General features: G+C 32.1%; 1 protein-coding gene across 1 annotated transcript in view; it reads right to left on the bottom strand.

Annotated features, from left to right (window-relative positions):
* Positions 1 to 750: 750 nt before the first annotated feature.
* Positions 751 to 13,525, bottom strand: part of LOC110994302 (neuroendocrine convertase 2) — a 37,074-nt gene continuing 24,299 nt past the window's right edge. The window contains exons 7-14 of the mRNA XM_022260856.2: positions 8,665 to 8,840; positions 6,064 to 6,176; positions 5,703 to 5,903; positions 4,507 to 4,582; positions 3,936 to 4,093; positions 3,157 to 3,321; positions 2,546 to 2,663; positions 751 to 2,221 (exon numbers count right to left, since the gene is read on the bottom strand). Coding sequence (XP_022116548.1) covers positions 2,048 to 2,221; positions 2,546 to 2,663; positions 3,157 to 3,321; positions 3,936 to 4,093; positions 4,507 to 4,582; positions 5,703 to 5,903; positions 6,064 to 6,176; positions 8,665 to 8,840 — 1,181 coding nt within the window. The 3' untranslated portion in view covers positions 751 to 2,047. The remainder of the gene's footprint in view (positions 2,222 to 2,545; positions 2,664 to 3,156; positions 3,322 to 3,935; positions 4,094 to 4,506; positions 4,583 to 5,702; positions 5,904 to 6,063; positions 6,177 to 8,664; positions 8,841 to 13,525) is intronic.

The following is a 13,525-nucleotide window of genomic DNA, read 5'->3' as shown; positions in this document are numbered from 1 at the left end:
TTTACATTCGCAAACTAAGATCAGCTGCGTAGGTAACGAATAAGGTGGGAGGTTGTTCGTTGGACCAGCAAACAGCGATGTGATGTGATAATGATCGCCAACTTTCGAAACTAGATGGCAGTATAAGGAACCAGGAACTGAAAATAAGGTCTATATGATTCTCATCCTCTTGCAGCAAACGACTATTACGATTGGTCAAACAGATGTATCGTGTAGTCAGTAAAGAGTATTGGCCTGACTTAAGCGTGGTACTCTCATCCCAGACGTCGTAGGTTCGATCACCGGCTGTGCCAATGGACTTTTTTGCGCATTTAACATTCGCTGGAACGGTGAAGAAAAACATCGTGAAAAAACTGGCTTGCCGTAGAGCCAAAAAGTCGAAGGGTGTTAGGCACAGAAGGCTGATCACCTACTTGCTTTCTAGATTGACAAATGATCATGAAACAGGTACAGAAGTCTGAGACACAGAAGCTTGTTTTTATTTTATTATTTTTCTTGTGGTGTGTCACCGCATTTTATTCAAGAAATATTGTTTACCAATTAACATCCAACTGGAGATGCTGTCTGTCTTCTTTCGTTTTTCATTCTCACTCCAAATAGGTATAATATACCATTTTAATGAACCAATTCAATGAGTATAAAATAGTAGCATAAAATACTACGTGTTAAACCCGCACTAAATACTTAGGGGTTAAGTAAATTGGTTGATAAGGGAAAGGTTTTGATTAGAAAAACTTGTTTTAATTCAAATACAACACCAAATCACATTATATTTTCTATTAATATAGTAATACATAATATTTCTCTTTATATGCGCTTATTCTACTAATTTGTATTACCTACTTTTTTGCCCAATATAAAACTTTTGTTTTGTTAGTATGGAAGCTTATTATTTTAATAATTTAAATTTCATGCTGGGCCCAAAAGGAATTTTTTTTTGAAGTTATACTTCTTTTGGCGCGTTAGGGTAAAAATGATGAAATTGAATTTTTACGATGCGCGCGTTCACCGTCACAAAAAACCAACACCCTCAAGTTTGATATAGTTAACATTTTAGTTTCTGAGTTTTTTAAATAAACTTTATTTAACTTGATTATAATAAAACTTTCAATCTATTAAATACCAATTTTTAACTTTAACTTTTTTGAGAAGATTTTTATCTCAATACGCCAAAGAAGTATAACTTCTAACGCGTGTACATTAGTACACACACGTTCTTTTTCATTTATATTTTAAATAGATTTTTTTTACATCTTATATAGCAGTTATAAGAAACTCCAAATACACTTCTTATAGCTGGGTCTAAAGAAGTATATTTGAATTATGGTGCGCCATAATTGTCTTGAGTCAAAATATTTATAAAATAATAGATTTATGCTTGACAGATTGAATTCTATATCTTTGGTGATTAAAGATGGGATATATCATAGTGTGATATGTTGTTTAAATTTATTAAGACGAATGAAATATATCATAGAGAAACAGTACATTTACGAAGTTATCTTCAAACTCAATATGCTAAATAGTTGTAATACTGACGATGTTGTTTTGACTAGATCCGTTATAATAAACCCGTATGAATTACAAATACTATATTGAATCGATATTTATAATAGCTGTTCGCAATTGTGTGAATAAAATATTTTTATATATTTAAATATAAAATTATTAAAGCATTTAAAACTCTCATAACTGAGGATAGTAAGTACGAAATTCGGCATGTATTCTAAATCGAAAATTAAATAATTAAGTAACTATAGAGATTTTAAAATAAACTTTTGTATGTAAAACGTCTGCCGTACAATTCTGTATTTTGCTCTAGCACGTGACAAGAGATGATTTTTGCTTTCTTTGTTACTATAAATAAAATAATGATAATCAAAGCATACAGTAACTGAAAACCACGTTCTCCAAATAGATTCTAACTAGACGATTTAAAAATATAAACAAATCAAGCATTTGTATTCCATCACAATGGCTAAGTATGAATAACAAACAAATTGGCCCCATTTTCTCACGTGCTAGGCCAAATGAAACGATTAGTTGCTTATTTTGTATGTGCGTTGTCTTCGTGTGCTTTCTTGACGACAGCTAGTTTGGAATATGGGTCTTGGGGCTGCAGCTGAGCGTAGGGCGGCGCCTTGGATCCGTGAAGGACTAAAGACCATCCCCGAAGCCAACCTGACGCTGAACTGGGTCCTGAACCACCGTTGAATCGAGCCTTTAAAAGTTAGAGATAAGACATAAGTTCAAAATTTGCTTTTTGAAATAAACGTGATATGACAATTGACAATACATTTAATGCATTTTCACTTTACTTTTTATTAAAAGCGATATAATTATGAATTCATTAGACATATAATTAAACATTCAATACCTATTTAAGACTTATTAATATGGGAAAAGCATAATTTAATCAAAAAATAAAGCGTAAAGATTCAAAAATATATTTATAATATTGCCGCAACGTACTCCAATCTCGCATGAATTACAATTATGTTCGACGGCAGGTTTCTTTGACACACACAAATACAGATATACTTACTTCTAAAGTCCAGGTGCCTTGTGGATACTCTCCCCAGGTATGTGTCGTCATGAAAGGCCACTTGACGAAACCATCTCGCATGTCATCATCATTTGATCGCCTGCTTAGTATCATTGATCTGTTAACATGAGAAAGATATTGCAGATTTGTATAATATCCGGCCTTTTATTTATCGATGCAATGAATTAATATGAAATAAATATAAAAAATGTACTGTCAAGCACACAGAAGTTAGCTCCATCAAGTGCACTTTATAAAAAAATCATTTTCATATTCTTGCGTGGTGGTAGAAATTTCCAATTTTTTTTTACAATCCTGGTGTTAATATTTTACTCGTGACACGTTATAATTTATTACAATAAGGACCCGGTTAGGCACAGCAATGTTGTGGGAGGATGCTCCACCATAGTTAATACATTTCTATTCTTACAAGATACATTATTTATTAGCTTTGGCTTAAAATTGCGAAAATTTTGTTTACTAATTGTTACTTATGTTACCATTATAACGGAAGGACTCATAAAATTCGGAATAACACGTTTGAACTAGCCCAAGCACTATATAATCTACACTATCTCATTCATATTTTCATATAACTAAGCCTAGTGTACCTAGTTCCCATTGGACTCGTCAAGAAGAATTCGAGGTCACCACGTCGCGAAGCATTCGCACTAACGACTGCCTGAACGTGTTCCAAGTATCGCACTTCACTTGCCGTGTCAGAACACGCCGTGGTCTCGATGCGAAGAGTGACGCTGCCATCTGTTGGTATTTCACTGAAACAATATTAAATAGAGGAATACATTTTTTTACATATATAGTATAGTAAACAAACAACTAAAAATTATTTATTCATGTAGGTAACACAATGTACACATATGAAAGTCAAAAATGGTATATACATTGAATACTCCTAATTTTACATTTACTACCAGTTCTCGAATCAAGGGTGTAGAACGGAAGAGAAGAACTGGCAATAAACTCTCCGCCACTCTTTTTAATCTCCATTTTTTTTCTTTTACACAACGTTTGTAAGGAGCTACAACCATAACACCTGTACATGTTCCATATGCCATCTAAGTAATAAAGAATAATAAAATAAATTAAAAACAAATTACTTGTCCTCTTTCAACAGTAGGCATAGGGAAATAGGAGCACTCATATTCTCGTGAGAACAACATGCAAATACATAGTCGAAACAACTAACATCACCGCATACACGAATTCAAGTACGACCAGTCACCACAAGTAGCACCCGTTGACGAGTATTTCGCATGGCCAGCCATCGGCCCCCTCGCCATATTTTAGTGAGAGAGACAACCCGACGCATGTAGTAATCCCTTGATAGGTAAGGAGGAGGCTAGTGAACGTATTTGCTTAAATTACTTACGTATGCGTTTTAACAGATCCAGCTTCGCAATGATACCGAGGAGGCACAGATCGCCAATTCGCCGCTAAAGCTGTCATGGCGCCAGCGTCGAGCACTCCAAAACCAAATAGATGGTTGAACTCCAGCCCGACGCCGTTCATTGTCCAATGAAAACGGCCCTTTAATTAAAATTAATTAATAATTAGTTTTTTACACACATTTCCATTTGCCCATAAAAAGTACTACAGCACTTCTACGAATGTGAAGTAAAATTTAGCTTGTAATTTTATTCCACAGTTTTCTTAGGAAATAGTAGTAGAATTTTTAGAAAATAGAAAAATTAAATTATATTATTTACCGATTTCACGAGAATGAACACTAGGCAACGGCTACTTAGAAAGTGAAATGATAAATTAAAACTTTTATATTGTGTATTTGATAAATCTAATTCATCATGAAACCTGAGCTTTTAACACAGTACGTGTCCCAAATACACAATACTGTTCTAACTTTTTTTTTGTATACGGCTGTAAATAATTTTAAAAAGCTTCCTGTCAGTTTGATCATCGGATAAATAATGAATATGAATTACCTTTGCGTCATACAATGAGTTCCTTTTAGACGTCAATACCGTCAAATGTTGAATGTCACGCCATGTGAGGTTCGCGCTAAAAAAGTGTTTATAATATTTCATAATACAAAATGAAAATTCCCTTTATATTAAAGTACGTACTGATAATATATTGTAACTCATATCATGATTATATGTTGTTATGTTTATATATGTAGATGTCATTAATTGAATGTTGCTTGAATCCAAAGATTTTAAATATTTTTAAGGCATACTGATTTTATTACGTAAATACCGCTTCATAGCGCAAAAATCTACAGCGGTCTACAGCGAAAAATTTACACTAAGATATATCAAATTTAATGACCTCATTTGACCGCATTTAAAACAATCTTTATATGAAAAATATGTGAACAGCATATTTAAATGAAATTTATTTGCAAAACAAAGTTACGTGGAAGATATTCAAATTACTTTATACTATGAATACTCCGAGCCGCTATTAATAAAATTATATTTTCTATTCAAAGTGGCTACTAGCGAGTTTTTCAATTAAGATATTGAAGCTTTACAAACGACTAGCTCTAAAAACGTTTTTAAATTAATTGGTGGAATATTTTCTTCATTTAATTACATAGAAATCATATAACTTAAAATGTATCAATACCTTTCAGCTTTGTATTGCTTTATATATACAGGCAAAGATTTTAGCAATATTGTAATATTGCTAAAATTATGATCATGCGTTGATAATTTTCAGGATTTCATGATTTAGTATTTTTTGAAAAAGTTATGACATATCTGGTTCAGATTATTATGACTATAATTTATTTTTTTAATAACGCGCATAAAATAAGCTAAGCTCGTCGTAGTAACGCAGCCATTTTAGAAAATTCACATAATGTTTCGTTATGTTTGAACTATTAATTGCAGACAACACGTTTTTCAAAATGACATTTTTCCACTTATAGTGATTTGCACTATTATTGTCTACGGTTACTATAACCATCAACACAAGACATTTGATTTTTACATTATAAAATACATCTTAAATATGGCATACAGTTTGAGAGTAGGGCTGTCCTTACTAATAAATATATCAAATATTTTCTGCAAATAGTAAGCGTAATTATTTTACAATAATAGAGAAAGTAAGAACTTGAAGAATGTTAACCTATACAAATAAAATATATGTTCTTAGTAATATACAAACTAACTTAGCATGTAGGGCCAATGCAAAAACTCCTGCTGCTTCCGGTGCGGCGGCGGAAGTTCCTGAATGCGTGGCAGTGCACTTGCCATACAGGTCAGTTGTAGCTACACCAGTATTGGGGTCTCTAGCTCCGTTGCTGAACGTACTAGCGAGGGTTGAGGAGCAGGACTCGTCGTAGTGGGCGTTCTGGCCGTCGTTAATAGCACTATTGCGTTCGTTTGAAATTAGTAAAAGTAACGAAAAATCTCCCATATTTTTTCTTAACTATAATACTTCATTTATTATGTTTAAAAACACATTATTTAATATTAATAGCATATGGACATCATTCTGTAAAATTTGTTTTAGAAACAACTTTGTCGTACCTATTTATAGAAACTGTCCACATTGAGGCCGCGTAACCATCACAGTTACAGTCATCATCTTCACCGCCATCACCACTTGCCCAGACGTAGATATTGCCCAACCCGTTCCGACCCTGATAGAAATACAGAATGAAGTAATAAAAACAAAATGACTACATTCAAATACACATATTAGTCAAAAACATTTCGTATTATATAATCATTACCCAACCACAATGGATGCGTTAATCCTGTTTAAATAAGCTCAATATTCGTGTTAGTTAATATGTGTGTTATATAATAAACTGCATAAGGTTCGTGACTAAAGCTTACAACAATCAGTGTCGACTTCTGATGTTTACCCTGAATCAATTGGTTACTAAAGAGGAAAGAAGACAAAAGAAAGAAGTCTTTGATCTAGAGCTACTGATGTTTGTTTTTGTCTCACCTTCGTATCTAGTATAGCTAATTTAGCGAATATTATAGGATTGTTTGAATTTAATTTTTTACTTTTGTGTTTACTTATTTTATTTGATATTGATTATTGAATTTATTTGGGATTAAATGAAATTGAGATTATCTGTTGCACTGTTTGCAGAATATGAAACTTTATTTTTCACAGAGTAATAAAACGAGTAGCATGAATACAGATAACACTAAATTTACATTTAATGTAAATTGTTCTCTGGCAGATCAACAGTCTTATGATAATATTTTATAAATAGCCGATGAATTAATAATTTAAGTATATTGTTTCAAGTTTCAAATGTTAGTGTCATTTTTAATTAATAGGAATTACCATCGTGAGAAATTTAAGTTACTTAAGGAGGTAGCATATATTTTTAGTCAACATTTTACTGTAAGACTTATGCCGCATCAGCGCCATAAACTACGATCATAATTGCTTTTAAGAACTATGACAGCTGACATTTAGCTCTGACAGATGAGAAATGATTAATATTTGTTATTTGAAAGATTTTCTTTACGAAACTTTGGCTGATATTATTAAAAAGGTCTTATGTGCCGTAATTCGAACATTTAGGTTATAATTTACCTAATGACCACTGGTTAAAATACATCTAATTAAGGGTTAACTGGAGTGATTTATCAAGCAGAACATTAAAGCCAATGCTGAATACTTATTAAACTGGAAAACATGAAACAAATCGAATATTATCCAAGAAAATTTCTATCTAAAGCACACTGCTACAAAGTTAAAATTATATAAACGGCTTTCAGACTTTCATTTCAGACAGGAAACTCCATCATTTTCGTTTTTCAGCTTTCATCAAACGGAAATAGCGCACACCTAAGGCGAGAAAGCTTTTATAAGCTTTGAGCGCCAATGCAAACGCAATAAGCTATCTCATTGTTTTAGAAGTAAGCTTTGGCGTCTACAGTCTTATGGGGCTTCTAAAGGATTCGGATATTATAATAATATTTATATCGCATAAGCGATACAAGTTCCAATTCTTACTCAAACAACCGTTAACGGTATTAAAGTCTATCTATATGGAAATACATTCATAGTAAACTATTGATAAGTATGAAAAAGAAATTATTATAATCTCGTAACATAGTTTAAGCAAGCGAAACATTTATGTTTACCATTTTCATGTATAAGATATTAGACGTTTTCTATAAATTCGAAATGGCGTCTTTGATATTCTAGACAATGTTTAAATTATTCATAAAAATAATTGTTGCATTATCTGCGTTGGAGAAGTTAAGTATTACTCTATAAACATTTAGATAGTGCCTCTATTGAATACAATTAACAGAGGGGGGGCAGCGGGGGCGGTCCGCACCGGGGGTTATCTTTTTTGGGGTGACTCTCAAGTTTAAAAAAAATCAAAATCAAACAAAAAAAATCGCTGGCATAAACATTTATATTTCTGGAATTCCTCCACTAGCACTACCTCAGCTCTATGTAGAATTCGGGGATTCCCGAAAAAGAGCCTGACGCTGTCGTTGGGGATTTCCCATTACATACTTGCGATCTTTTTATAAATTATTATCCATGTCCTTTATAGGTACCACTCAAGGAAGCTACGCCACTGTATACTTGGCTATCTGTAGACATAGATAGATGACCCAGGGCAAATGTAAAAGATGTAGAGATCTGTCCCAGGACTTTATATCATATAGAATGTATATCTAAAGCTCTTATAGCGAAGAATTCATTTTATTACAAAGAAATAAAATCGAAATATAAATTTTCATAGAAGTCCTCTCAGAGAATAATGTAATTAATTTAATTGATTTTTGATTGGCAAGGCTTCCATCCTGAGTGGCTCCAATGAAATTACTGCTGACCTTTATCAAGCTATCAAGACTAGTTATAGTTAAAGTTATGATTTTTCACGGATATGTCTTGCATATAGTAAATATAGAAAAATGACATTGGTTCGTAGCTATTAACCCGTATCAAGTCGACGTCCGTCCTTCCACAACTGAGCGTTTGCCGCGAACCACCACTATGTACCGGGCCTTAAAAAAAGTAAAAGGCCGGCAACGCACTCGCAAACCTGCTGGCAATGTCGGAATCCATGGGCTGCGGTATCACTTAACATCAGTTTAGCCCGTTTGTTATATAAAAAGTAAGAAAAATCAATAACATACCTCGTTGACTCCCCTAACTATAGCCCTCATGGTGGCATTCCTGGGTCCATCAACAGTTCTGCCGTCATCTGTGGGTCCCCAAGAAGCGCTGTAGATGTGTATCTTATTTGGTTCGTGCCCCATAGAGTTTGCTTCTATCAAATCGGTCATGTAGGGTTGATCCAACATTCTTATACCTGTTTCAAAACGGACTAATTATAATAATAATTAGCCTATTTATTTCTAATAACCTAATAACTTTAAATAATACAGTATAAATTAATAAACTAGTCTAGGTTTCAATTTGATAAACATTTTAGATCGCAGGCCTAAATACTCTCAGTTAGATGTAATTGCTTATTCAAAATGAGATTTAATTAATGCTAATTTAGAATTAATTTCGTAGACAAATTGGGTTTCACGCTTCAACACTAATTTCAGATTGTAATTTTACCAGTCCATATATTGAATATTACTTTCTGATTAGTTTTGCATACATTACTAAAACCTTTATTTATAAAAATTATTATAGCGATCATTAATGTATTGAAAATATCTACCTTAGGACCGGAAAGTCAAAAATATCATCTGAATGTAAATCTAAACCACTCTCTAACCCATTTTGAAACATAAGAAATTCCATCAAAATAGATACAGCACGGAGCAAAGAATATTAATTATAAACAAAGTTTATTTGTCTTTGGCATTATGTAATAACAACTTATGTTATAAGTTCATATTTCTTTTAATGTTAAACAAACTAATAATGCCTTATTCATAAAAACAATAAACTGTAATTGCACTATCCATCTGTCACTGTCTATCACAACGTATACATAACTCGATAGAAAGTGACAGAACACAACTGTAGTTAAAACAGTGAAATTAGCCTGTCCATGAGCTATCAATTTCTGTCTTTCAAAATATGTGTAAATTAATTCTTAGCCAGAAATATCGCCGAAATACGTCATTAATTATAAAATAATTATGTCACCACTATCATCTAATTCAATTAGCTTATTAATGAAAATGAAATATTGACATTATTGGCCGCGCCTGTTTGATCAAACCGAACATTACACAATATTATATTGACGTAACTTCGGAATCACGTTTATCAAAATTAACGTTACACAATTGGGTTTTGGATATTTGGCCTAAAGTAAATGTCATAACAAACTGTCAAGCTTAGAATCCATCTGGTATTGCTTTTAATAAAACTACAACTTAAAATCCTACAGTGGCATATTTATAAGTCAAAAGTGACGACGATGAGTTTCATACGAGAGTGCGGATACAGCTTTGGCGCCAGGAGGGGGTCACATGGTCGTGGTCAAGTCAAGAACTTATACGTTTGCCATCATACAAAGTTATCTTAATATATATATTTCTTGTGTGCGTGTGTATGTGACTGAACTCCTCCTAAACGACTGGACCGATTTAGACGAAATTTTTTGTGTGTGTTCAAGGGGATCTGGGAATGGTTTAGATTCACAATTTTGTCCGCTGGACAATGTTTTTTTAATTAATTTTCAATTTATTAGTTGTTGTTGATTTTGGAATGTTTTACATTGGATCCGACAGACGGCGCTACCATCGCAGTGTCAAATTTTAAATAATATTCGAATTTTAATTTTAGTCTGTCCCGAAATTTAAAAAAAGGGTTGTTATCATTGTGTTATATCGTGTGTGACCATGTGCTGGATCGTTAGATATTGTCATAACATTTGAATAATATTTTCCATCAAAATGGCTTATTAAAAATTGAAATTTTGAAATTAAAGACGTGTAGACAGGACAACGTCTGTCGGATCCGCTAGTTATATTATATAATATTAAATTAATTGAATATTGAAGTTACATAAAATCTTTATGGTAATAAAATTATTGTGTTCAATTAGTGGTCCACCTAAGTCCTGGAACCAGCAGGGTCATGACACCCCCCCCCCCTGATTCCGCCGTTGCATTCATATATTCGTTTGGCAAATTGAATGCGTGTAGTACTTTTAATAAATTGTAACTTGTAAAAAATGTCGCGCCATTGTGAATCTGCAGTTTACATACCAGTATTACATAATATGTAAATTCAAAAAAAAAAAAACATATGGAAAATTCTTATTTTTCATTTTAATGTTGTTATAGTCGTTTTGTACCTTTATTGCATAAGAAAATTAGATTAAATTAGCGAGCAGTGCTTTCTATTATCATGTTTCCACAGCGCACATTTTGTTAATTTTTATAACCCTTAAAAATTCTCGAATTCTAAATAATTTTGTATGTGTGTTTAACTCAAATTCATACTTTCGTTTGAGGAATAAAGAAAAGTAAATAATAATAAATCTATGCATTATACGAATCTCTTATTAAACGTATTTATGAAAACGTATTCACATAATTAACTGAAAGCTCCAGACGAACTTTCGATTACCGACGTCTTTGTTAGCGAAAAGATTTAACATTATCTTTTCGTTTTCTTCGAAATTTAGCGAGATGAAAAGATTTTTGATCGACTGCGACTACGTGACGTGGAAATTTCAGCTTCTTTTATTAGAAATTACTTTTTTATTTTCGGATAGATGGCTTTATTTTAATAACAATGGCCTTTCAAATCGTCGTACTACAAATGAGCGTTTCTTAAGGCAGTTTTTGCATCACCACTATTTGAACACTGCTATAGCTGAGCACTGAAGTATTTCCAAACCAAGTCGGAAAAAGGCCTGCAACGCACTTGCACGCCTTCTGCCATTGAGAGTGTCCCGTGGGGGGCAGTATAATTAACATCTTTTGCCCGTATGTCAATAAAAAAAAATTGTATGCTTCTGTTCTATAAAAAATATGTAAGTTCGTCCTTTTTTCAATAATTCTGGCAGTCTATTAATTATGATATCGTATGTGGTTTATCAGGTACGACTCACTGTAATATGTAAAAGTCGAAACGTCAACAATAAATACAAAATACAGTCTAAATAAAATTGCTACAGTCATCTAGAAAGTATATATATATATATATATATATATATATATATATATAGATATATGGCATATATTATTATAGATATATAAATTATGGATGGTCCTGACATCTGGCAAATAAAATTTTCTTCAATATAGATGAAAGGTTAAATTTAAAGATTAAATTTTCATTTTGACTATTTTATTATTCTAACTCCAAACTTCCAACAAAAGGTTTTGAGATTACTTTTGCCCTTGAAAACAGTGAAAGGTCGTAAACGATTTTAGTACGCAGGTGTCGGGTGCCCTTAGGGATAGGGATGATACTAATAAAAATATTTATTTAATAACAGGGAATAATTTTCTCTTAACGATTTTTATTCACCTGAGTTATTTCAATAGAGTTTATAACACCAAATGGACTTTCTCAATACTAAAACGCGTCCAAAGAAATCGAGGTACCAAAAGGTATAAATCTTTTCTGCTTTATACCATTTTTATTGATGTCTTATTAATTGTAGAGTGAAGTTTTTATTACTTCAATGACAGTGAAATTGCTTAAAAAATTTATAACACAAACAAAAATCATCTCTTTGTAATAATAATAATATTGGTGTGGAGAAAGAAACGCTGTTACAGCGCAGAGGAATCAGTCACCCACAGTCAGGCATCTGTGCTTCTAGAATGAGCTAGACTGGCTTAGTTGGACTTTATGCACAACGGACCTAATGAGACATATACTATGTACAGAAACTGAGTCCACCGGTCCTTAACCATTTTTTTAGTGTAGGGTAAAAATATTTGGTTCCGCTTGCGACTTTGAATTTGTTGAATAAGAAAATACTACCTGAGAAATTGTCTATTCTGTATGTTAGGAAATATTATTATACGGCCGACTAGTATGGTCTGATAATTACCTTGCTTCTCTTCCTTTCCTTTAATTTATAAACATATCGTTGCATATAGAAATATAACACAATTTAAAAAAAAGGACGGAAGAAGGTCGCGATCTCTATTTATATTTTTTTTAATTTAATAAAGCGCCTTACTACACCTTTTATGTAATGAAAGGAACATTAATATTTTTTTAAAATAAGTTTATTATAAGACACGGAAAATAAGTTTTTTTTTTAATTTCAATTATTTAATCAATTACCATCTAAAATTCGCATTATTGGTGTGTTTGTCAAATTCAAAAAGGCAGTAAAGATGCATGTTAGAGTGAACACAGTTCACTAAAATTGAGACGGCTAATGGCGACGTGTATCTCGCTCGTATATATTACATATTTATTATACATTAAGTTTCTCATGTAAAAAATTTTTTTAATGAGAAATACAGTTCTTTAATCATTAAAACATTAGATTACTTTATTTCAATTAAAATATACGGTAATAATGTCTACAATAAATTTATCATATAATGAAATAAATCGTACAAGTTTTATGCAAAGTCAATTTTAATGTTATTATCGCCGCTGCGTTTTATTCATATTAAACATGAAATTGGTTTACATTTGTGGGTGTGGTTTCTCTTTGTTACATTTAATAATATTTGCAATACTGAGATAAAATGGAAAATCCGATACTTGATACACGCTCTGAATGATTCAATATCCACAAAAATGTACCGAGAGAGTGAGATGTCTCTCGAAGGCGACGTGGAAAATATGTTCTCGTATTTTTATTATCGTATAGGCCTTTTTTATTACTTTCACTAGACTATTATAAATATATTTTATTTAAAAAAAAATAATGTCAATATTTAATATGGACTATAGACCAATTAACTTAATTTGTAGTCTGGGTTCAAATGGGAGTTAACACCGAACTAAAATGTTGAATTTAATTCATCTTACTTATATTTGAAAATATTTATATTTGCATTAATACAACCATTCTAGTCGAAATATCCATTCATCAAACAATGT

This window comes from Pieris rapae, chromosome 1 (genome assembly GCF_905147795.1).
Source record: "Pieris rapae chromosome 1, ilPieRapa1.1, whole genome shotgun sequence".
NCBI lineage: Eukaryota > Metazoa > Arthropoda > Insecta > Lepidoptera > Pieridae > Pieris > Pieris rapae.
This window is presented reverse-complemented; position numbering and strand designations above follow the sequence as displayed.